Genomic DNA, 26,720 nt, shown 5'->3' with positions numbered 1-26,720 from the left:
TTTATAGAACATTCTATCCTAAAGCAAAAGGATATACCTTCTTCTCAGCTCCTCATGGTACTTTCTCCAAAATTGACCATATAATTGGTCAAAAAACGGGCCTCAACAGGTACAGAAAGATAGAAATAATCCCATGCGTGCTATCGGACCACCACGGCCTAAAACTGGTCTTCAATAACAATAAGGGAAGAATGCCCACATATACGTGGAATTTGAACAATGCTCTACTCAATGATAACCTGGTCAAGGAAGAAATAAAGAAAGAAATTAAAAACTTTTTAGAATTTAATGAAAATGAAGATACAACATACTCAAACTTATGGGACACAATGAAAGCTGTGCTAAGAGGAAAACTCATAGCGCTGAGTGCCTGCAGAAAGAAACAGGAAAGAGCATATGTCAGCAGCTTGACAGCACACCTAAAAGCTCTAGAACAAAAAGAAGCAAATACACCCAGGAGGAGTAGAAGGCAGGAAATAATCAAACTCAGAGCTGAAATCAACCAAGTAGAAACAAAAAGGACCATAGAAAGAATCAACAGAACCAAAAGTTGGTTCTTTGAGAAAATCAACAAGATAGATAAACCCTTAGCCAGACTAACGAGAGGACACAGAGAGTGTGTCCAAATTAACAAAATCAGAAATGAAAAGGGAGACATAACTACAGATTCGGAGGAAATTCAAAAAATCATCAGATCTTACTATAAAAACCTATATTCAACAAAATTTGAAAATCTTCAGGAAATGGACAATTTCCTAGACAGATACCAGGTATCGAAGTTAAATCAGGAACAGATAAACCAGTTAAACAACCCCATAACTCCTAAGGAAATAGAAGCAGTCATTAAAGGTCTCCCAACCAAAAAGAGCCCAGGTCCAGACGGGTTTAGTGCAGAATTCTATCAAACCTTCATAGAAGACCTCATACCAATATTATCCAAACTATTCCACAAAATTGAAACAGATGGAGCCCTACCGAATTCCTTCTACGAAGCCACAATTACTCTTATACCTAAACCACACAAAGACACAACAAAGAAAGAGAACTTCAGACCAATTTCCCTTATGAATGTCGACGCAAAAATACTCAATAAAATTCTGGCAAACCGAATTCAAGAGCACATCAAAACAATCATCCACCATGATCAAGTAGGCTTCATCCCAGCCATGCAGGGATGGTTTAATATACGGAAAACCATCAACGTGATCCATTATATAAACAAACTGAAAGAACAGAACCACATGATCATTTCATTAGATGCTGAGAAAGCATTTGACAAAATTCAACACCCCTTCATGATAAAAGTCCTGGAAAGAATAGGAATTCAAGGCCCATACCTGAACATAGTAAAAGCCATATACAGCAAACCAGTTGCTAACATTAAACTAAATGGAGAGAAACTTGAAGCAATCCCACTAAAATCAGGGACTAGACAAGGCTGCCCACTCTCTCCCTACTTATTCAATATAGTTCTTGAAGTTCTAGCCAGAGCAATCAGACAACAAAAGGAGATCAAAGGGATACAGATCGGAAAAGAAGAGGTCAAAATATCACTATTTGCAGATGACATGATAGTATATTTAAGTGATCCCAAAAGTTCCACCAGAGAACTACTAAAGCTGATAAACAACTTCAGCAAAGTGGCTGGGTATAAAATTAACTCAAATAAATCAGTTGCCTTCCTCTATACAAAAGAGAAACAAGCCGAGAAAGAAATTAGGGAAACGACACCCTTCATAATAGACCCAAATAATATAAAGTACCTCGGTGTGACTTTAACCAAGCAAGTAAAAGATCTGTACAATAAGAACTTCAAGACACTGAGGAAAGAAATTGAAGAAGACCTCAGAAGATGGAAAGATCTCCCATGCTCATGGATTGGCAGGATTAATATAGTAAAAATGGCCATTTTACCAAAAGCGATCTACAGATTCAATGCAATCCCCATCAAAATACCAATGCAATTCTTCAAAGAGTTAGACAGAACAATTTGCAAATTCATCTGGAATAACAAAAAACCCAGGATAGCTAAAGCTATCCTCAACAATAAAAGGACTTCAGGGGGAATCACTACCCCTGAACTCAAGCAGTATTACAGAGCAATAGTGATAAAAACTGCATGGTATTGGTACAGAGACAGACAGATAGACCAATGGAATAGAATTGAAGACCCAGAAATGAACCCACACACCTATGGTCACTTGATTTTTGACAAAGGAGCCAAAACCATCAAATGGAAAAAAGATAGCATTTTCAGCAAATGGTGCTGGTTCAACTGGAGGGCAACATGTAGAAGAATGCAGATCGATCCATGCTTATCACCCTGTACAAAGCTTAAGTCCAAGTGGATCAAGGACCTCCACATCAAACCAGACACACTCAAACTAATAGAAGAAAAACTAGGGAAGCATCTGGAACACATGGGCACTGGAAAAAATTTCCTGAACAAAACACCAATGGCTTATGCTCTAAGATCAAGAATCGACAAATGGGATCTCATAAAACTGCAAAGCTTCTGTAAGGCAAAGGACACTGTGGTTAGGACAAAACGGCAACCAACAGATTGGGAAAAGATCTTTACCAATCCTACAACAGATAGAGGCCTTATATCCAAAATATACAAAGAACTCAAGACGTTAGACTGCAGGGAAACAAATAACCCTATTAAAAAATGGGGTTCAGAGCTAAACAAAGAATTCACAGCTGAGGAATGCCGAATGGCTGAGAAACACCTAAAGAAATGTTCAACATCTTTAGTCATAAGGGAAATGCAAATCAAAACAACCCTGAGATTTCACCTCACACCAGTGCGATTGGCTAAGATCAAAAACTCAGGTGACAGCAGATGCTGGCGAGGATGTGGAGAAAGAGGAACACTCCTCCATTGTTGGTGGGGTTGCAGACTGGTAAAACCATTCTGGAAATCAGTCTGGAGGTTCCTCAGAAAATTGGACATTGAACTGCCTGAGGATCCAGCTATACCTCTCTTGGGCATATACCCAAAAGATGCCTCAACATATAAAAGAGACACGTGCTCCACTATGTTCATCGCAGCCTTATTTATAATAGCCAGAAAATGGAAAGAACCCAGATGCCCCTCAACAGAGGAATGGATACAGAAAATGTGGTACATCTACACAATGGAATATTACTCAGCTATCAAAAACAACGAGTTTATGAAATTCGTAGGCAAATGGTTGGAACTGGAAAATATCATCCTGAGTGAGCTAACCCAATCACAGAAAGACATACATGGTATGCACTCATTGATAAGTGGCTATTAGCCCAAATGCTTGAATTACCCTAGATCCCTAGAACAAACGAAACTCAAGACGGATGATCAAAATGTGAATGCTTCACTCCTTCTTTAAATGAGGAAAAAGAATACCCTTGGCAGGGAAGGGAGAGGCAAAGATTAAAACAGAGACTGAAGGAACACCCATTCAGAGCCTGCCCCACATGTGGCCCATACATATACAGCCACCCAATTAGACAAGATGGATGAAGCAAAGAAGTGCAGACCGACAGGAGCCGGATGTAGATCGCTCCTGAGAGACACAGCCAGAATACAGCAAATACAGAGGCGAATGCCAGCAGCAAACCACTGAACTGAGAATAGGTCCCCTATTGAAGGAATCAGAGAAAGAACTGGAAGAGCTTGAAGGGGCTCGAGACCCCAAAAGTACAACAATGCCAAGCAACCAGAGCTTCCAGAGACTAAGCCACTACCTAAAGACTATACATGGACTGACCCTGGACTCTGACCCCATAGGTAGCAATGAATATCCTAGTAAGAGCACCAGTGGAAGGGGAAGCCCTGGGTCCTGCTAAGACTGAACCCCCAGTGAACTAGTCTATGGGGGGAGGGCGGCAATGGGGGGAGGGTTGGGAGGGGAACACCCATAAGGAAGGGGAGGGGGGAGGGGGATGTTTGCCCGGAAACCGGGAAAGGGAATAACACTCGAAATGTATATAAGAAATACTCAAGTTAATAAAAAAAAAAAAAAAAAAAAAAAATACCTGCGATTTTCTCATGGTTCCCGAAGCAGCGTCATAATTAAGCATATCTGTTGGGTCAATCCAGTCATCGTCATGAGCATAACCAGTGATCAGTAACAGACATCCACAAAGGAGCAGTGAACACAGCATCCTGAGCAAGGCTTAAAAACAAAAGGTATAAAATACTGGTTTTTTAGTAATTGTTCTTATTATTGTTGTAATCCTTCTAGAGTTAACACTTTCTGAATAAGGGCTGGAGAGATGGCTCAGAGGTTAAGAGCACCAGCTGCTCCTCCAGAGGTCCTAACTTCAAATCCCAGTAACCGCATAGGATCTGATGACCTCTTCTGGTCTGCAAGCATACATGCAGGCAGAATGCTGTATACATAAGTAAATCTTAAAAAAGAATAGACCTAAAATTCAAACAAAACAACCCAGTAAAATGGCTCCAGGTATAGCTCAATTAAAAGAGAACTTCACCAACAAGTACACAACTCTAGGTTCAATTCCAGGACCTCTACAAGCAGGCATTATTGTGCCCACCTGTAATCCTCACACTGGGAAAGCAGATAGAGAAGATCAGAAGTTTAAGGTCAGCCTTAGCTACATACTGGCTTTGAGGCTGCCCTAGGATACACAATACAATCTTTTTAAAAAATACAATAAAATGGTGTGGTGGTTTGAATAGGTTTGGACCCCATAGACTCATGTGTTTGAATTTGGCCCATGGAGAGTGGTACTATTAGGAGGCAAGGCCTTTCTGAAGGACGTGTATCACTGTGGGGTTGGGCTTTGAGGGTTCTATGTTCAAAGCTCTGTTCAGGGTGGAAAGAGTCCTCCTCCTGGCTGCCTTTAGATCAAGGTATAGAACTCTCAGCTCCTCCAGCATCATGTCTGCCTGGATGCTGCCATGCTTCCCACCATGATGATAACAGACTAATCCTCTAAAACTGTAAGCCAGCCCCAATTAAATGTTGTCCTTTATAAAAGCTGCTTGGTCACTGTGTCTCTTCACAGCGATGGAAACCTAGACAAATGGAACGCACATCTAAATGTGTGTGTGTGACTATATATATGTACACACACACACAAAGTTGTCTCATAAAATATAGGCATTTTTAATATGTCTGTCATTTGATTCCTATCTCTTCTATATTTAAAAGATATATAGTCACATAAAAACTTGTGTGTGAATGATGGGCACACAATTCAAACTATAGAAATAGCCCAAAAGTCCATCAACTACAAAATGGGTAAATAAAATATGACATAAGATACCATAACCATAGATTTAGCTGCTTTACTGGGTTCTTCACTGTTGGGCCCTACCTTGGTGTTTCCCTCCCCCCTGGCTGAGCCTTTTAGCCTGCTATAGCAAGAAATTGTTTACACCCTTGGCAGCTGCTCTTAGCCCCTAATTTGGGGCTGGGATTCTCCATGGCACTCTTCCTCCCCACTGAGCCTTCCTGCTTGTTGTTGTTAAGAAGTTGTTTATGTCCCTGATTGGGCCGCAACTTTCACCACACAGACTTTTCCTGTTTTCCTGGTTGGGGATTTTTCACCTGCCTTGTTGTTTTTCCACAGCTTTTGCCTCCAGTATATAAGGAGATCTCAGTAAAGCCTTGGTGGCACTCGCTGAAAACTGGTGATCCGTGTACGTGTTTTCTTTCAATCCCGCAGACCTACGCCCCATGTTCATACACTGGCGGCGCAGGCGCCGACACTTCACCCTTCTCCACCCTTACCCCCCCTTCCTCTTCCTCCACCGTCACCACCACCACCACCACCACCACCACCACCACCACCACCACCACCACCACCACCACCACCACCACCACCACCACCACCACCACCACGCCCAGCTAGGTAGGAGAGAAAGGTTAGAGCAGAAAGGAGAAAGGAGGTGTTAGACTACTTCCTGCTGAGTAGGGAGGGGCATTGAGTTCCCTGGGGCAATATTGATCTTCGTTGTCAGGATTTCGAATTTCTTCTTTTTATCTCTCATAACCACTGGACAAACCACAACAACAGAAGAGGGGGCAGCAGCCCCCTCATGTCTAAGGGCTCTGGCATTTATATACCCTCTCCAGAGTCACCACAGTTAAACTATCTGCAGCTGGCAAAATCACGTCCCTGCTAGAGCATAAGGCAAATCACAGTCGGCTGCTGTGGACAAGCTTAAGCAGCTCCATATCCCACACCTGGGATTAAAACAAAAAACATTCCCATAACATTTCTATACTTTCAAAGAAACCAACATTCTAACTACATATAGCCATACTCAAGAATATTTAGGCATAAAAGCAATTAAGTGCTGATACCATTCTACAACATAAATGAAACTTTTAAAAATGGTCTCCAAAAAACCAGTCTGAAAAGACATAATAATTGCACTCATATGAACGTCCAGATACACAAACATATAATGATGGAAAGTCAATTCATGTGGGCTTAAGGCTGAGTTTTGGTTTTATGTAGGAATTGTCCCTGAAGGGTTCGAGTAGTGAACAACACTTTAAACTGTGATAATGATTAGACACGTCTGTGAGTATATTAAAGTACAACAAACCATGCCTTGTTTTTCTCTTTGTTTTAAGGTATTGAGGTCTATGCTACCCAGACTAACCTCAAACTACTGGGCTCAAACTATCCTACCTCAGTCTCATTAGCTGACGCGGCAGGTGCTTCTGAACTTATCTTGGGGGTCTGATCTTGCCTTTCACCTTGCAGCATCTGTCTACCCTGGACTTGTAGCCAGTTCTGTCTCTGTTGCTATAGCACTGGGATTACAGATGTATGTCACAGCACCCAGCTCTTTACATAGGTTCTAGGCACCAAACTCAAGTCTTCAGGCTTGCCAGCAAGCACTTTTACCTGTCTCCCTAAGCCCTGAATTCCTTAAATTGTAATTTCAAAAGAATGGAGAACACTTATTCCTTCTCATGGAAAAGGTCCCATGCAAGCCTAGCAACTGGAGACCAACTCCAAGAATCCATGTAAAGATGAAGGAGAGATTCCAGGGGTCCTGAGTTCAATTCCCAGCAACCACATGGTGGCTCACAACCATCTGTAATGGGATCTGATGCCCTCTTCTGGTGTGTCTGAAGACAGCCACAGTGTACCTATATTTAATAAATAAATGTTTAAAAAAAAAAAAAAAGATGAAGGAGAGTACTATGGTGGGGCTTTCAGGAGTCCCACTTGCGGTTTAATGAAGATGTAGACACATCTGTATAGTATAAAGCTATTGGCCTGTTAGCCTGGGCAGTCTCTCAGCTAGCCTTCTAGCTAAGAGACTTCTCTGCCTTTGCTTCTCTCCAGGTGGCTCTCACTGCCCTACCTCCTACTCTGTTCCCCTTCATGTTTCTGTCCTGCCTGGCTTCTCTCTTCCTCCTGTCTACCTGGCCATTCTACCCCAGGCACTAGCTCTTTAATTCTACAAATACTCCTTATTCATTCAGTCTGAACCAATCAGCAGCAGAACAATGCATTGTCCATCTCTTTCCCTTATCTTTTGGCAGGGAAGGCTAAACGATCTTTACCATGGCTGCTTGCTTTTAACATGATAATTGGGCAGTGAGAAACAAGCATTTACATATAGAAGGCAGGTAATGGGCCACAGAAATGACAAAACCAAATATCCTGCCAACACCAGGCTCTGCCAGCACAGCAATTAGCAAAGGAAAATACAGGGGCATAACTACACAGCCATTTGAGATAATTGGGGAGGTGGCCCAATCCTGAACAAAGCTGTCTTCAGTGCCCACATGCACATCACAGACGCCCTTACAAAATAATAAAACAAAATGTTAAGTCAAAGAAATGGGACATATATATATATATGTATACACACACACACACACACACACACACACACACACATACAGTGCTGTGCCTTAGAGCACAAAACAATTTGCTAGAAAACATATTGTATATGTATATAGTGTATATATATTGTATATGTATATTGTATTGTATATGTATATATGTAAACTTATTGTATATGTTTGTACGGTATGTGTTGAGGTCAGAGGTCTTATCAGGCATCCTTTACCGCCTTCCCACTTCATTACTTGAAATGGGATCTCTCACTGAACCCAGAGCACATCAGTTCAGTCTCTAGCCAATGAGCTCCAGGAATCCTCTTGCCTCCAGCCCTCTGACCCAGTGTTTGAGTTATAGGCATGTGCCATCAAGCCTGGCTTTAAGTGGACTCTGGAAGATCTAAACTCACATCCTTCTGCTTGACCAACTGAACCACCTTCCCAGCTACTTCAATCAACCTACCTCACCAATTTAAAGAAATCATTTATGGGCCAGAGGGGCCCACATATTTGCCACCACACACATGTGGAGGTCCCAGGACAACCTACAGCAGTTGGCATCCTCCTTCATCATGTGGGCTCTGAGATCTGAAATCATCTTTCTTAAGCTTACCAGCAAGGACATTTACCAGCTGAGCCATCTTGCCAACCCTTCCCTAATTTTTGAAATTTTAAAAGATATGAAATTAATGCTAAACTAGATGTCTAAAGGAATGTCTCCCTGGGTAGGAACACTTGCTACTCTTCCAGAGGACCTGAGTCCAGGTCTCAACATACACACTGGTGGCTCAGAAGTGCAACTTCAGGGATCCAAACTTCTCTTTTAGATTCTGTAGGCACTCACATACACATGCACATACCCCACATAAACAGATACATGGAAAAAATAATAAAATATTTTAAAAGACTCAAATGAGGCGAGTGAACTCCAAATCATTCAGAGAACACCCTGCTTAAGCAGCTTACTGTCCAATTTAGTAACTATTAGCCACAGGAGGATATTGAGCACTTGAAATACAGCTAATGTAAAAAACTGAATATTTTAACTGCCACATGATCTTTTTTTTTTTAAGATTTATTTATTATATATAAGTACACTGTAGTTGTTTGTCTTCAGACACACCAGAAGAGGGTGTCAGATCTCATTACAGATGGTTGTGAGCCACCATGTGGTTGCTGGGATTTGAACTCAGGACCTCTGGAAGAGCAGGCAGTGCTCTTAACCACTGAGCCATCTCTCCAGCCCTCCCCCCACCTTTTTAAAAGATTTATTTATTTCGTGTATATGAGTATACTGTCACTGTCTTCAGACACACCAGAAGAGGGCCTCAGATCCCATTATAGATGGTTGTGAGCCACCATGTGGTTGCTGGGTATTGAACTCAGGACCTCTGGAAGAGCAGTCAGTGCTCTTAACCACTGAGCCATCTCTTAAAAGATTTATTTATTTCGTGTATATGAGTACACTGTCGCTATCTTCAGATACACCAGAAGAGGGCCTCAGATCCCATTACAGATGGTTGTGAGCCACCATGTGGTTGCTGGGAACTGAACTCAGGACCTCTGGAAGAGCAGTCAGTGCTCTTAACCTCTGAGCCATCCCTCCAGCCCCACTACCACATGATCTTACAACACTGAAAACAGAATATTTCCACCAGCACAAAGTCTACAGGATGGTAACCACAGATGAGCATGGTAAACAGCTTATATTTTGCTTGTGAAGGTAAGCCTTCCATGATACTTTATTATGATAGCGAAACACAGAACTGAGCCCCATACTTGTCTGTCTCTACCATCAGCAAAGGGTCTCTCAGTTGTGGCTAAATACTATTCATCCAGAGAGCTCTAAAACACCCACAGCTCTGGCCACTTTCCAGACCACTAAATCAGCCTCTCCAGAATTGAAGCAGATTCATAAAGCTCCGTGGGTGACTTCACTGTGCAGCCCAGGTAGAAAATCTCAGTGCCGTGTGAACACTTCTGTGGAAGGGAGTGTCTTACCGTCCCACTTACACATCCATATCCCCAGAGCGCAGCACTGGCCTTGTAGCTAGCAATCCAAGCTCACTAAGAGACAGGAAGCAAACGCAGGTGACTCAAGCCTTAGCAAGGACTCAAAGGATTTTAGTTCAGAAATGAAGGAGGCTTATCTGGTTATGACAGGCCTGGAAGAGTTCACAGAGGAGCAGCAAGCAAGGCTAGTGACAGCTGAAGTACGGGGAACCTGCTGCAGTAACTGTGAGCTGAGGATGAGTATGGTGGGAGAGAGAGGAAGAGCCTGGCAGTGGTGACCATTCCACTGTGAGAATTTAAAAATTCCACCTGGGCACGAGCGTGTTCAAGAATTAAGAGAAACTACATCATTAAAGTATCCACTATTGGGCCTGGCGTGGTGGTGCACACCTTTGATTCCAGCACTCAGAAGGCAGAGACAGGTGATCCCTGTATGAGACTAGTCTGGTCTACAGAGGGAATTCCAGGAGAGCCAGAGAGAAATTTAGATACAGACAAATCACAGTGAGGCAATGTGAACATACAGGCCATTTACAAATCAACCTGCAAGCTGCCTCCTCTCCATCAAAACGTTCTCTTCCGGGAAGCCAGGAAGGCCCACAAGCCTGACGAGTCCCCACTCTAAAGCTATGAAAGTGGTAAACAATTGCTGAGGGGAGAGACTCTTCAGAGACATAGCTTCCTCCAAATGCCTCACCCATGGTACAGTGAGCCTTTTCCTTCTACAGATAGATACGGTTGCCCCAGTCAGTCACCCATGCACCATAAATCCACTGTCCATTGAGTTAGACTTGGATAGAATTGGTTCTTTGGTCTGTCATTTACCTCTTTATCTGAAGTGAATAAAAATAGTCTTGTCAAGGGGTTGAAGAGATAGATGGCTTAGCGGTTAAGAGCAATGACTGCTCTTCCAAAGGTCTTGAGTTCAATTCCCAGCAACCGCAGGGTGGCTCAGAAGCATGAGATCTGACGCCCTATTCTGGCATGCAGTCATACATGCAGCCAGAGCACTCATACATACAAAACATACATAAATAAAAATTAAAAAGTACTGTCTTGCCAGGAGAATCATTCAACAAAAGCCTCAGAAGAAACCAACCAGGCCACACCTTCCTCTAGGTCTTCTTAGCCTATAGAGCTGTCAGAAGACTGATTTGTTATTTACACTGCCCAGTTTAAAATGCTTTGTTATGGCAGTCCTAGAAAAATAATACAGATTTCTTTAGACACAAAAAAACTACAAGTCTATAACCCATAGTCTCCTATATACAAACCCCTATGTGAAACACAATTACACAAAAGTGGCTAAAACAGTGACCAATCATGGGACTGGATCGAATATAGTAATATACTGACTAATTGATATTTTAACGTTTATGCTTGAAAATAGAAAATCTAAATACTGACATCATCTCGTACTCTGGAGACAGACGTAAAGATATGAGTTGGAGCTTTAGAAGAACTACATACAGAAGAAAGTGGAGGCCTAACTGCAACAAGCAAGAAACAAAAAAGAAAAAACAAAAACAACAAAGTGAACACACCAAGGAAGGGGCTAGCTCAGGGGCTAGCACCGGGGTTAGCCCCAGTCGCTCTTCCAAAGGACCCAGGTTCTATTCCCAGCACCCATGTGGCAGCTCAGAACCCATTATGACTCCAGTTCCAGGGGATCTGACTCCCTTTTCTGGCCTCTGTAGGCCCAGCATACACATGGTGCACAGACATACATGCAAGCACAATACCTATACATTTTTTTAAGGGAAAAAAGTTGTTAAGAAAAAAAAACACGGGCTGGAGACATGGCTCAGTGGTTAAGAGCACTGACTGCTCTTCCAGAGGACCTGAGTTCAATTCCCAGCAACCACATGGTGGCTCACAACCATCTGTAATGGTCTGCCCTCTTCTGGTGTATCTGAAGACAGCTAGTGTGTACTCAAATAAATAAAAATTTAAAAAAAAAAAAGAAAAAAAAAAACACACACAAAGGAGGGGCTTAGCTGAAAGAAAGAAATATTGATCATATTCAGTATTTCAAAGAAATTCAGTAAAGCCCTAGAAAAGGTCATTTGATGAGCTAATTCATTAACCACTTACTAAAAGAGTAATAGGACAAGGACCAATGGTAAAGAGTTAAGAAAAAAGTAGATAAGGGCATATAAACTGAGCTCAAAGATACAGAAAAGCTATCCTGTATCCCTTTCAGGGGCACAGCAACTTCTTCATTAATAGAACGAGTGAGAAGGAAGACAAATTTTCTCAGATAAAAAATGGGAGTTTGGGTAAAGGTAGTGGATATTTAGAAAACAAAAGCAGAGGGCATTACTTAAAGGTGACTGACAGCCTGCCAAGCATCACTCACAAAACAAAGTCACACCACTGGCAACCATGTTACTTTCTCCAATAATGACCACCAGGTGCAGAGTTAACCAAGACTATGGAATGATTAAACTGACAAACAAACAAAGGATAAGACCAAAAGAAAAGAAGAAAAAATATGGAAGACAGAGTCAGATTCCACAGAATGAGCTGGGAAATCAAAAGACAGGGGGAGGGGTATGGAAGAAAACAAAAACAAAATCAATTGGAAATTCAAGCCCTCCAAGTCCCATTGTCATTAAGACTAGAACTCTTTGAAAACAACAACAAAACTTAGAACTGACCCCACACTTCCTCTAAAGCTGCAATCTAGACTTGCTTTGAGTTTAACAAGTTTCTGAGCTAGGGCCAGCCTGTGCTACATAGACTAGCTCGAAAAAAACAAAAACATCACAAAAACTTCCTATGCTGCCTTATGGAAAAACCTGTGTTACTCTATGTCTTGTCAGTGGACACGTTAGTTTGTAACATTTTCTCATCGCCTCAACTACTACACATGTACTACAGCACCCGCAATACCAGTATATTAAAAAAACATACTTTCATACAATAATCGAGAACATTTTGTTACTGAAACACACTCTCCTTTAATCCTTACAAAGACTCTTGGAAAAGGTACAACTGTCTCAATCCCTTCAACAAGAAAAACTTGGGGGTTGGGGATTTAGCTCAGTGGTTCGGTCCTCAGCTCCGGGAAAAAAAAGAAAAACTTGCCCCTGGCCTCAGCTTGGAGAGGTTCCTTAGAGGTTAAGGTTCAAGAGGTTGGGGTGAGGAAACACTGCTGGGTCTATCACCACAGGTGGGAAAACCAGAAGAGGGGGTTCTCCCGGGGCGGCACGGGCATAGCTCTTAAGCACAGGCTGATGGAAATCCTTAAGAAAGTCACTGATTTCAATGAAACAGGCGGATAACCAGACAAGCAGGACTAACCGGGATAAGAGTTATTAACATACAAATTATTCTGTGTCATCTTAGAAGCCGAGAGTCGTTATTTAGCTCACGCGTGTTGGTGTTATTTCCTGGCGCTTGAGGTTTTTTTTTTTTTGTTTGTTTGTTTGGTTGGTTTGGTTTTTTTGTTTTGTTTTGTTCTGTTTGTGTGTGACAGGGTTTCTCTGTATATCTGTAGCTGACCTAGAACTCTGTAAACCAGCCTGGCCTCGAACTCAAAGATCCGCCTGTCTTTGCCTTTGGAGTGATGGGATTAAAGGCGTGCACCACCACCGCCCACCTGACAATATTCATTTCCAATGTGTGCCCAGACAACACTAAGAAGAGCACTTTTATAATCAGTGTCATGGAGGGAACCTGACGTGTTTGCACCCAAGCATAAACACACGGACTTACCTCATCTCCTAACTTTATATATTCAAATAGAATGTCGAGTTTCATACCACTACCATAACAAATCTAATGTGTGTGTGTGTGTGTGTGTGTGTGTGTGTGTGTGTGTGTGTGTGTGTGTGTATAAGTTTTTTGGCCGTCAGTATTTGTTGCAGAATATGTCTAGGTTTCAGAAACACAAGCAAGGATGCTCTTGCCCTAGGCTGGGCTGCTCAGTATTCGCAGGGAAACGAAAAGATGAGGCAAGGGAATGACTGGCGGCCGCTATCGGCTCGCATAGCACAGAACAGGAGATCGCCATAGGCACAGGCCCCGACGCCTCCCGCCCTACCGCGCTGCCGCCCTTACAGCCCCGCGGGCCGCCCCGCCACACCGAAGAGCGCCCACTCACGTCGAGGGTCCTGCCTGCTCTTCCAGAGCGACCGGGGCCAGCCCAGACGCAGAAGACGCCCAGCCGCCTACCTCAGACAACGTGCGCTCGCGCAGAAGTCCTGAGCCCACTCATCGACTCACTCGGACCGCAGCTGTGCGGCCTTCCCGCGTGCGTCGCTGATTGGCTGCACCGCGGGGGTGGGGCCAGGCCTCGCTCCTCTGCTCTGAAAGGCTTTTCAATTAATCAACCACCAGTTCAGTTCAGAGGAGCTTGACTGAAGGGCCCCACATATGTAAAACCCAAGTATGTTTATATATAGAGAGAGACACACAAATATATACATATAGACACATACATATATGTGTTTATATATATGATAAATATATAGTATATTTTCTTACTCTAAGCTTGTTTTTATATGTTCTACTGTATAGCGATTGCAATAAAACCAAATATACTTCGAGCATAACTTTCTAAGTGGAAGGAAGGTAATGATTAACTAGTACTATAATGAGGCAGGCAAATGGGAGTTTGCACCCTATAGAGCCTTTGGATGTAAAGTTTGTTTTGTGTTTATCTTTAACTTCTGGCTTTGTAGTATCAAGAAACTGTCCAAAAAGGAACTCCACCCCAGAAATGAATACAAATATTAACTGGTAATGAGATACTGTTGGTATTTAATTCTGTATTCTTGGGTACACATATGTTGTTTACAACTTTTTAAAATTTATTTTTAGTAGTTTTTAGATTTATTTATTTTATATGTATGAGTGCTTTGCCTCATGACGTATTATGTGTACCGCGTGTGAACCTAGTACCCACGGAAGCCAGAAGAGGGTGTCCTCCTAGGTAGGAAGTCACAGATAATTGTGAATCACCATGTGGGTACTGGACTAGAAGCCAGTCCTCTGCAAAAGCAACATGTGACCTAAACCACTGAGCCATCCCTAGCCCCAAAATTTATTTTTAATTCTGAATGCGTGTCTGCATATGAATGCAGTTGCCAACAGAGGCTAGAAATATCTCATCAGGTACCTTGGAGACATTGTTATAGGTGCTTGTGAGCCACAACTCAGGTGTTGGAAATCAAACTTGAGTTCTTTTAACAACTAGGCCACCTCTCCAGTCTCATTGCTACTGTTGCTGGCCCTCCAGATGTAGATGATAAGATCCTAGTGCTATAAAAACCATGTATGTGCTTAAGTTAAGCTGGAACTGGACTGGATGCCTAGGGAAGAAGTCACCAACAGTCTTGCCCCGCTGTGACCTTGTGTGTTACCCAGTTGCACTCCCAGGCAAGATGTACCCACTTTTGCAATAGTGGCAAACTGTTAAGTGGAAAGCCATCCTCTTTCCTTCTTGATTTGAGGCCCACTCCATAGGAGAGGATTCATGCCTGGACCAGAAGACCTGCTCAAGTCTGTGTCTGCGGAGATCATATGCCCTAGTGGAGAAGCTACTGTTGTTTTGCTGAGTAGATGTGTTGTGCATATCAAACAGCCTTCCAAATATTTATGTTTATACCCAAAAATTAGTACTGCTTTCAGCTTTGGGGGAAAAAATAAGCTTAATTTTGCAGTAGTAGTTAATACAGAGACTCATAACTGCTCAAAGTGCTGAGATTAAGTGGCTTGAGTGCTCAGCCCTAAATGGAACATCTAACTTGCTCCTTCCAAGACTCAAGGAACATCACTTGGTGGGGTGGGCGGTGGGGTGGGAGCAGTAATGGTAGAATCTGAAAGCCAGAAGAAGGGTAGAAAGGCAGGCGTGTTGTGGAATGTTGTCTACCTGGCATGACATGAACTCACCAGTAGCCAAGAACTGTTCCAAGACAGTACCTGTCTTGACCTTGTGAACGTCAGAGAGGGCTCATGAGACCCCACCCTTCCCTGAGGAGCTATGGGCAGTTAATGATTGCTTGAGGAGAGGAGGTATTTTTGTTTCAGTGGAATAGCAATGGATTAAGTTGCCCATCTATGCTTCTATAAATAACCCCTCACCTTTGCTCACATAAGCAACCCTAATTAAATGTAAATAGCTGTGCCCCTGCTCTTCTTTTTAATAGCATGCATTAGTTATAATTAATGATTCACTGTATTTTTGTAAGTGTTTATAGTGTATTTTGATCAAGCCCACTTACTAGAACCCTCTTTTGTCCCCTTCTCCCTCCTTTTCAATATTGACCCATTTTCCACATCAGTCCTTGTACTTTCATGTTTTATGTGTGTGACTTAATAGGTTTAATTGTGGATGCTCACACGTGATTGTGGATGAGGAGGGGAGATTATAAATTCAAGGTTAGCCTTGGATATAGGGATTTGGGGCCACCAAACTCCTTATCCATCTTTATCAGTTAGTTTTCCTGATCAAAACTTCTGACATAAGCATCTTAGGAGTGAAAGACCCCCAAAGTGGGGAGACCCTCACTCAAGTCTCGGGATAACTCGACCCCCCAAGAACTCACACAAAGACTGTCCTTGCTATAATCACATAAGGTTTATTGATAGGAACCAGTGCACTGGAGTATCCCACGCAGGGGCAGTGGAGTTCGACCCCGAGAGGCTGGGAGAAAGGGTATTTAAAGGGAGAAACCACAACCCGAGGAGGCAGAGATGGCGTCATTGGAAAGTGTGGAGAATACCAGTGAAAAATCACAAGGAGAAACTCTCTGTTTCTCAAGATTGTTTAACTTTATGGTCTGCTAGTTCTTGGAAGAAGCTGCTTCCTGCTTCTCAAGATTGTTCTCTAAGATGCTAATCTAACTTCATGGTCAGCTAGTGAAGAGTTAAATTTCAAAGAGTTAGTCACAAACAAAGTTCGGACATGCCTGAGGGAATTTGAGATAGGGCTCACTGGCTGGAACCGCCCCCTCCCCTTCCTTCACTCCCTGAGGATGGGTCTAGATAGCACGTACTCTTTGCTGATGTAATCCGGCGCCAAAAGTAACGGTGAGTCCTTTGAATTAGCCAATCCTGTGCAACCACACGAAATCCCCTGGCTTTCCCTATATAAACCCCTGCCTGAAGAGGCTCGTGGTCGGCCCTCTATCTCCTGCGTGAGAGGCGTGGCGTGTCGGCCTGAGACCTCGGTGTCGGCCTGAGATCTCGTTAATAAAGCTGCCTCTTGTTATCATATCATGAACAGCTTCTCAAGCTTCCTGGGGCATGCCGCCATCCCAAGACTGGAGCGAGAGTCCCAATTTGGGGTTCTTTCATTTGTTCATTCACTAGTTCCTGGGAGAAAGCTGTTGAACCGGCAGATGTTATTACTTACCCATTCTATAGCCCTAGGTGGGGTTTCCTGGAACATACAATTCTTGGGCCTAACCCGTTTCTTTCTTCTGCTCTAGGGGGGCAACTTTAAAACTTTTACCTTTCAGGAGAGAGGGACTTATTTGAGCTCACAGGTCAGGGGAGAGCCTAGCAAGACAGGAAAAGTAGAGTGATCAAGGAACACTAGTGCTCAACTTGCTTTCTCCTTTGTACTCAGTCCAGGACACCAGCCCGTGGAGTAGGGCTGCCTACAGTTAAGGTGGGTCTTCCTACCTCTGTTCATCTAATTTCAAGGTATGCCCAAGGACTGATTGTCAAGTAGACAGTATTAGCTGCTGTTGGGCCCTACCTTGGGGTGTTTCCCTTTCCCCTCGCTGAGCCTTTTAGCCTGCTATGGCAAGAAGTTGTTTACACCCTTGGCAGCTGCTCTTGGTCCCTGATTTGGGCCCTGGACTTTCCATGACACCCTTCCCCCTTGCTGAACCTTTCAGCTTGTTGTTGTTGTTAAGAAGTTATTTACACCCGTTTTGGGGCGGGACTTTCCACCACACAGATTTTTCCTGTTTCCCTGGTTGGGGATTTTCACCTGCTTTATTGTTTTTCCACGGCTTTTGCCTCTAGTATATAAGGAGATCTCAGTAAAGCCAGGATGGCATTCTTTTAATACGAATGACCCAGGTCTCATAGTCAAGTTGATTATCCTGTCCTTTGTCATCTTTGAAACATTAGGATAGGTAGTTGAGCCTGGCACATCAGGACTTGGAGACAGGACTCTGGCCCTAAACGCAAGCAGTACATATTTAAATGTTTTTGAAGATTTTTATGTGAATGAATGTTTTGCCTGCATGTACGTGCATCACATGTGTGCCTATTAGCTTCCCCTGGAACCGAATTTATGGAAGGTTGTTGTGGTTTGAAAGAAAATGGCCCCTGTAGGCCCTAGGCAATGGAGGCATTAGGAGGCATGACTTTGTTAGAGTGGGTGTGGCTGCTGGAGAAAGTGTGTCACCAGTGGATGGGCTTTGAGATCTCAGAAGCTCAAGCCAGGCCTAGTGACTCAGTCTTCCTTTCTGCTGCCTCCTATACATACAGAACTCTCAGCTTCTCTAACACCATGCCTGCCTGCATGCTACCACTGTCCCCACCATGACGATACTGGACTAAATCTCTGAACCTGTAAGCCAAGCCCAACTAAATGTTTTTCTTTTTAAGAGTTGATGTGGTCACAGTTTCTCTTCACAGTAATAAAGCCCTAAGACAGTTGTGAACCACCATTGAACCTAGTTATCTGAAAGAACAAGTGCTTTTAATCACAGAGCCATATCTCCACCTCCAGTAATATATATTTGAATGTGGGACTGATGAGTGGCATTTTGGTTTTTTTTTTTTTGTTTTTTCTTTTTTTCAGAGCTGAGGACCGAACCCAGGGCCTTGCGCTTGTTAGGCAAGCGCTCTACCACTGAGCTAAATCTCCAACCTGCATTTTTTTTTTTTTTTTTTTTTTGTATTCCTCTATTTTGTAACAGGGTCTTATTATGTAGCCCACACAGCTTCCAGCTCCTGATTGTCCTCCTCAGCCTCTCAGTTCTAGTAATGCAGGCAGGTGCCACCACAGCTGGCTCATTTTAACTTGGTAGGACTGCTTACATCTCTGTAGATCAGTGGTTCTCAACCTTAATTCTGTGACCTTTTAATAAGAGTTCATGTTGAGATGATCCCCTGACCACAAAATATTTCGTTGCTCCTTCATGACTGTAATTTAGCTGTTATGAATCATAATGTAAATACATGTCATAATGTCTAATACATAGAACATCTGATATGTGACTCCTGTGTTGAGAACCACTGCAGTAGAAAATAATTATGTAATCACAAGTGTGTCCAAAAAAAATATCCTGAATCCTCAACTGTTTCAGTCTTTTTTTTGGGGGGGGGGTGTTTCTTTTTTTGTTGCCCAGGCTGACCTCAAACCTCAAACTCTTGTACTGTCTTCCAAGTCCAGCAGAGAATCTTTTCGTGCTCTTCTTTGGAGAATGACTATTTAAATCCTTTACTTTTTGGTTAGTACTCAGTTTTGAATGTTGTTACATTTTAGTAACTCTCTCTCTCTCTCTCTCTGTGTGTGTGTGTGTGTGTGTGTGTGTGTGTGTGTGTGTGTGTTGGACAGGAGTGGCATAACCCAGGAGGGCCTGAGATTTACTATGTAGCCCGGGGTTGGCCTTAATCTCTTGGCAATTCTCCTACCTCAGCCTTCCAACTGCCATGCCCAGATAATTATATATTCTTTTTTTTTTTTTTTCCGGAGCTGGGGACCGAACCCAGGGCCTTGCGCTTGCTAGGCAAGCGCTCTACCACTGAGCTAAATCCCCAACCCCTAATTATATATTCTTATACTTTGGGTTGTAAGCCTAGCCTTTAATGGCAGAGCCATATCTCCAGCTGATAATTATATATTAATTAAAAGATTTGTGGTTTTTGCTCTCTTGCTCTTCCCCTCTTTCTCCTTTGTCCCTTCCCCTACCCCTTTCCTCCATGTACTCATGGCTGGCCTTTACTCCTCTCCTCTTCTACTCTTCTTCTCTCTCATCCCTTTCCCTTGTCTTGTCCTCTCATTAAGCCTTTCCATGCTGGGGAAAAAAAAAAAAGATTTGTGAATGCTTTCTCACATTTCATGGGCTTCCTTTCACTGTTAACTGTATCTTTTGGTTTATAACTTTTGATCAGAGCTAAATATCTTTGATTTAAAAAAGAAAAACAAAGAGAAGGGGGAAACTAATTAGACTATGAAATTTTTTTTTCTTTTTTTTTTCTTTTTTTCTTTTTTTTTTTTTTTCGGAGCTGGGGACCGAACCCAGGACCTTGCGCTTGCTAGGCAAGCGCTCTACCACTGTAGACTATGAAATTTAAATTAGACCTGGGGAGTCCAGCACCTCCTTTTATTCAAACGCCTTTGTCACATGCTGAGAGCAGCTGGAAGCACAGAAGCTTTGGTCTTGGCATTTCCTGTGTATAAAGTTCAGAATCTACTCAACTGGTGGGGGAAGAGTGTAGAGACACAGAAAATAAGGGTATGTATCTGAGTAGTTGCTAAAATAATTTCTGGTGCTGTAAGACAATGCAATACAAGAAATGAAATCGAAGCCAATGCGGCCCAGCAGGAAAGGTGCCTGGCCCTGAGCCTGACAACTTAAGCTTGATCCCTGGGATCGATACCTTTGACCTTCATTCACAAGCTACAGTGTATATACAGAAACACATTCACTTACCCTACATGTATGTAAAAAATTTAAAGGTGAACTTCATACCTCATCTGAAGGTCCTGAAAGCTTTCTGTCTCACAATTTAAGTAGGATTATTATTTTTATGAACTTGGGGGAGGTGTTGTAGGGAATGTTGAAAATCACACACATCAGAGACTCACACACATCAATAAGAACTTTACACAGAGCTACGCCCCTAAACCTTTATTTTTAATTGTTTGTTTATATATGAATTTTTTTTGAGGCAGGGTCTCAGGACCTCCAACATGCTATACAGGAATGTAACAGCATGCATATCTGCTGTCATCGAATTTAACAGGACTGTATTGGTAAAGTTCTGGTATTTTATTATGTATTAAGGTAACAACACATAGTGAATCACTTCAAAAAGCAGGAAGAAAAAATATACAAAGGAGTTGAAAAACCTCACAGTATCCTATAAATACAATTTTAATGGGAAAGGAGGCAGTGGGAGGGAAGGGGAAAGGGAAGGCAAATGAAGAGGAAGGCAGGAAGAACCCAGATGCTGCCCAGGGAAGCTCCTTGCCTCTTCCTAACTTTCATAATATCGCTTATGATAAATGAGTAATTTTGCCTTCAGAAAAGCAGCCCACAGGAACTGTGACATCTGCTCCTGAACTGTGGAGAGCTCAGAGCAGAACTAAGGGAGGTCTGCGGCTATGGAGGGGTCCCACTCAGACCTCCAACATCGGGGCCTGCTGAGGACAGCAAGGTGACCCAGGTGACTCCTGGTAGATAATGCATTCTTGCTAAGCAACACCTCTGGGCTGTGAGACCACAGCAGGGCAGAACACCACCCATCAGTGAGCAGAGAGGCTGCCTTTAGACTACAACTTCTGCTCAGGATTTCCCTCCACAGAAAAAACAGGAACAACAAACTGCACACCCAGCCAGGTGGACAGAGGCCTCACTGACATGCCTCACACCATCTACACACCATGCAGAGAAAGCCGAGGATTCTTTAAATGTTCTAATTTCCTGAAAGGAAAACAAAGTCACTTTCACTTGGTCAAAACTATTTGTTGTCCAAGGAAAAGGAAACTAAGTTTGATCTGGGAAGTAAGGCCAGCATCATTACCTTCTTAGCTTGATTTCACAAGAGTAAAATGAGATCACGTTGGCCTTTCTAAATGCCTTCCCCACCCTGGTTTTTTTTTTTTTTTTTAAAGATTTATTTATTTTATGCACATGTGTTCACTGTAGCTGTCTTCAGACACACCAGAAGAAGGTTTTGGATCTGGATCCCATTACAGATGGTTGTGAGCCACCATGTGGTTGCTGGGATTTGAACTCAGGACCTCTGGACAAGCAGTCAGTTCCCCCAACCACTGAGCCATCTCTCCAGCCCCCCCACCCTGGTTTTAAACTTAACAAAAATGACCGACCTTTCAAAATTCCTAAAATGAACAGGACAGTGATGACACCCACCTTTGGTCTCAGCACTTAGGAGGCAGAGGCAGGTGAATCTGAGTTTAAGGCCAGCCTGCTATACAGAGTGAGTTCCAGGACAGCCAGGACTACACAGGTAACCCTGTCTTGAATGAATGAATGAATGAATGAATGAATGAATGAATGAATCCATCCTAAAATGGGGCCTACATTTTTAATCCCAGCACTTGGGAGGCAAAAAGGATCTCTGAGCTCCAGACTAGCCAGGGCTAAGAGTGAGATCCTGCTCAAAACAAAACAAAAAGACCTAAAATGTGTGAAACTGCATATTAAACCAAACTAAGGAGACTTAATTTCAAGATGACACTGGTGTTGGTAGCATTCCCTCCTGGTGTGTGAGTGAAAATCTGTAGGTGTTAAACATTCCAAAGCTTCCGAACCTTGCTGGTGCACTGGTTAGAGTGTGGGCTTTAACAGGCACACTTTATTAGCCTGACCTGTTTATGAGTTTTATAATTCTGGGGATGGAATCCAGGGCTTCTGTGTGCTTAGACAAGTGCTGTACCATGCAGCTGGATTCCAGCCCCTGCTGAGCCAGGCTTAACCAAAAACCACACAAAAAAGTAGCATCCCTGCTTAGCTCGGGTAGTCTTGGGTAAAGGGAGGAAGGCAGGAACCGAAGGAGGGAAGAGAAGTGCTCTGTGTTGCCTGGGACTTCAACAAACAGTAAGAAACAGAGCTAGGGTCCACATCCAGGAAGTATTTCTTTCCTTATACCTACCCTCTCTAAGCGAACTGGAAACAGCACTCTGACTAGAATGCCACAGACTGTGAGAAAAGGACAGTTTTGGGTGTCAAGATGTCTTTATTGAAATAAAAAGCACAGTTACACTTCTACCCTCCCACTTGTGTACTATAGATTTAAAATGCTTGCTACATATAGTGCACAGACAGTCAATACCACTGCAGCTGAAATAAATAAAGTAGCCTATTTAATAACTTAAAGTAAAATACTGAACAATATGAAAATAAAGATACATAAAATGTTAGGATATATAGTACTGTACAAATAAAATCATTATTCCTCATTACACAAAACTGTGCAAGAAAAACCCAAATAAGCTTATGGAGTGCAAAGTTTCAGTTTTCCATTTTAAATTATCATGCAAACATAGCTTTTCAAGCCATGCTAGGGTCATGGCAAAGTCTTTAATTTTTAAGAGGAAAATGTTACCCGGTAAGTTAACCCTACCATGGAATATGGTTCCATGTAACTGCTGCCGCTCTGCTTCTACAGTTTGGAAGGGAGGTATCTTGTGCATTCAAAAAATTGAAGTCAACAAGTTCTCAAAGCAAAATAGTTATTACCTTTTAGCCTGAAACAAAATGATGTGACAAATTAGCAAGTGCACCCCTGGGTTAAGAGAAAGCAGTTCTCCTTTCACCTGGAGACTCTGTGGTGAGCCCTATGCAAAGATGATCATGTAAAATTGGAGACTTACCAAACCCTGACGACTAGAAGACACGTGATACAGTATGGATTGTGACAAGAGCAAAGTCATTCCTGAATACCTATGTCTCATCTGGGGGAAAATCTGGTTCTCTTATGTGTAACAATTACTTAAATTATAATTCCATTTCAGTGTGAGTATAAAACTGTTATCTGGGTTAACACCCAAGGAGTGCACTTAATAATAAACCACAAACCCATCCTGAACCATGACTTGGCGTGCACACCAACAACGTAAGAGCTCTTCTGCAGACTTTGGCAAGGAAACAACACAGCAGCATGAGCACACATGGAAGACTGAAAACCACCACCCAACACCTTCTGTTCATAGGACATGGTAATAAGGGGCTTCCTCGGGTTAAACTCTCTCCGGGGCAGTATACGTTCTTCAAGCCTGTAATCCTAACAGTTCAGTAGTCTCGAGTCTCTGTGCTTTCACTGCATAGACAATGCAGGATGGCCTCTAGCCACTGTAAGTCCAGAGGGTCACAGTTCTGTCTGCAGAGGACGAAAGGAAGGAAAGATCCTGGGTGTGCCATCTGCACTGAATCACCTTGTCCTTGTGCTCCCCCACCACCATGAGAGGAAGCTGCTTGGTGAGGTCTCCTAAATTGAGAAAGAAGAGATATTATAAGGAAAAACCAAGTGGATACTCAAATTATACAGACCTCCTGCTACTCTGAGTGTCAGGATTTGGTAAAATACCAAACATCTGCCACAGCTGCCACTCTCCTCACCTCCTTCTCCAATATGGCTCCACCGCAGGCGAATCAAGGCCCTTCCCTGATTTTCCTTCCTTTCCCAATTTAAACTTCGATGGGTTCCTGGAGTCAGCTCGAAGATTTCTTCTGCCCACCCCCAACATCCCCCCCCCCATATCTTAATTCCTCTGAAATTCTATCTCATATCTTGGGTGTTTCTATACCTACGATTCATACTCATATTATCTCCAAATTTAAAGTTCAAGTTAGTAACCAATAATTTTTGGGTTTTTTTTTTTTTTCCGGAGCTGGGGACCGAACCCAGGGCCTTGCGTTTCCTAGGCAAGCACTCTACCACTGAGCTAAATCCCCAACCCCTTGTTTTTTTTTCAAAACTGGGTCTCACTATGTATCTCTGGCTGTCCTGTAGACCAGGCTAACCTCAAACTCACTGAGATCCACTTGCCTCTGCCTCTCAAGTGCTCAGAGTAAAGGTGAACAACACCAGATCCAACCTTTAAATAATTATTTTATTCCTCACCTGATTCAGCCAAATTTTTATTTTCTGGCTGAAATTCGTCCTGCCTGACTCACCCACCTCACCTGGCTAGTGGCACAGCAGAACCTGGGGAGTGCCCTGTGCTTTGTTCTCTTCCTCCCTAGTCTAGCCTCAGGGAGGATTACCCTCACCCTACTGCCCAGACCCCACCCTCATCAGGCAGTGTCCTCTCTGCATTTCCATTCCTGTCCTAACAGTGCACACATAAGAACTAAAACTAGTTAATGTAATTTTATTACACTGCTTCTTGATTTAAAACCATTCAGAGAATTCATGTTGTAACTTTTTTTAAAAATAAGATTTACTAATTTTATTTATATGAGGACACTGTAGCTGTCTTCAGACACACCAGAAGAGGGCATCTGATCCCATTACAGATGGTTGTGAGCCACCATGTAGTTGCTGGGACTTGAACTCAGGACCTCTGGAGGAACAGTCAGTGCTCTTAACCACTGAGCCACCTCTCCAGCCCTTGAGTTTTCTATTAACCTAAAACTTTTTTTTAAAAACAGACCTCTTTTTTATGCCAATAAACTCTGCCTCAGACTTAGACTGTTGTATTTCTGAGAGACCAAATTTTGGGTTCAGATTCTATCTTATTTGACTTAAGTTTCAACTCAAGGCCGGTACCTAGCATTAGTTTCTAAGTTAACCCCCAACAAAACTCTAGCCCTGTTCCTAGGCTAACCCCAACAAGACCTACCTTTCAGGCTAATCTCTCCACTACAAACCTGCATCTAGCATGTCTCCAGATTATTTCCCCCCACAAATCTACACCTCTAGGTTACAAACCTGACCCGGCCTAACAACTACCTCTTAGGAAAAAAAATCAGAAGTTTCTGGTTTGGCTCCCAGCACCAGCCAATTATGCTAAACGCCACAGTAGCTCTCCAATTAGATGCTTGCCAGGTTAGGAACACTCACCCCTTGCTTGCTTGCTGCTTTCTATAAAACCTTGCCTCCACCAGAACCATCTTGCAGAGCTACGGTGAGGTAAGTCTGAGCTAGCCTGAATAAAGACCCTGGTGTGATTGCATCCAATTGGCTCCTGACTGGTCTTCCAGAGTTCACAAACACATCCTTGGTACTATATCTCTTTCCTGGGTTGAAGTTCCAACACTTCAACTTCCTGCAGTGTCATGTCATTCCAGGTCTGCCCTGCCTCAGCACTCTATATCAGTTATGCTCTTCACTGAGGGTCTTGGTAAAGCTTGTTCCTCCTCAGTCAGGTCTCTGTGCAAATGACATCCCTGCAGAGAACTACACTTACCATCCCATCTGAAACAGCCATCCCAACTACAGTCACTATTTCCTAGCAGCTAATTTATAATCACACTGGAATACCTAAAATGACATCAATTGTTAGTTTATTTTTCACTGGCCTCTAAAATGTAAGCTCCATTAAGACAGGAGTTAAGGGGTTGGGGATTTAGCTCAGTGGTAGAGCGCTTGCCTAGGTCCTCAGCTCCAAAAAAAAAAAAAAAAAGACAGGAGTTAATTCATCTGTTCCCAGTTACTATTTAAAAAACACTTAGCTAACGAATGTTTAAGGATAAAACTAGACATTGAAGGACTAACTATGCAAATTGTACAATATTATTTTAAGATGCTAAAGTATATATAAACCCATCACTTTTTAACACACAATAAGTTACTGTAGTAAATCAAATTAATAAAATGTATTTTATTAAATAAAATTTCACTCTATATACTTAAACAACTATAGAATTAAAACTTAAAAATGGTAGTCAATCATATCAGACTAGAAAACAAGACCCCACATAAAATAGGAAATTAAAGCAAAGGAGCCAGCCGGTCTCCATCACCTTGCAGGTCTGTCACCTTTATCTTCATGTCATAAGAGCCCGTCAGCAAATAGTGAGCTCCAGGAGAGAACCGAACAGAGCGAACGTCACTGGAGTGAGGGTGGTAACTCTGGACCATTCTGCCTCCTCTTATGTCATACAGCATGCAACTGGAGTCCTCCTGACCTGTAGCTAAGAGACGGCCACTGGGATCCACAGCCACAGATGCCACTGCACTGCCTATAGTGGGGAGATGAACACAGGAAATTAATACTTA

General features: G+C 42.8%; 2 protein-coding genes across 15 annotated transcripts in view; both read right to left on the bottom strand.

Annotated features, from left to right (window-relative positions):
• Clcc1 (chloride channel CLIC-like 1) overlaps positions 1-14,103 on the bottom strand; it is a 30,561-nt gene extending 16,458 nt beyond the window's left edge. For 2 of the 4 annotated variants that reach the window (XM_006233128.5, XM_017590597.3), the window contains exons 1-2: positions 13,945-14,069; positions 4,021-4,160 (exon numbers count right to left, since the gene is read on the bottom strand). In XM_006233128.5, coding sequence (XP_006233190.1) covers positions 4,021-4,149 — 129 coding nt within the window. In that variant the 5' untranslated portion in view covers positions 4,150-4,160; positions 13,945-14,069. Of the gene's footprint in view, positions 1-4,020; positions 4,161-13,944 lie in introns of all 4 variants that reach the window. The other 2 variants (XM_063281217.1, NM_133414.2) reach the window with 2 other exon arrangements.
• Positions 14,104-22,713: 8,610 nt separating this feature from the next.
• Wdr47 (WD repeat domain 47) overlaps positions 22,714-26,720 on the bottom strand; it is a 60,868-nt gene continuing 56,861 nt past the window's right edge. For 10 of the 11 annotated variants that reach the window (XM_006233155.5, XM_063281931.1, XM_063281928.1 and 7 more), the window contains exons 14-15: positions 26,465-26,683; positions 22,714-23,984 (exon numbers count right to left, since the gene is read on the bottom strand). In XM_006233155.5, coding sequence (XP_006233217.1) covers positions 23,842-23,984; positions 26,465-26,683 — 362 coding nt within the window. In that variant the 3' untranslated portion in view covers positions 22,714-23,841. The remainder of the gene's footprint in view (positions 23,985-26,464; positions 26,684-26,720) is intronic. The other variant, NM_001100702.1, reaches the window with a different exon arrangement.

This window comes from Rattus norvegicus, chromosome 2 (assembly GCF_036323735.1).
Source record: "Rattus norvegicus strain BN/NHsdMcwi chromosome 2, GRCr8, whole genome shotgun sequence".
Lineage (NCBI taxonomy): Eukaryota > Metazoa > Chordata > Mammalia > Rodentia > Muridae > Rattus > Rattus norvegicus.
The sequence above is the reverse complement of the archived record's forward strand: the minus strand, read 5'-3'. Positions and strand labels throughout refer to the sequence as shown.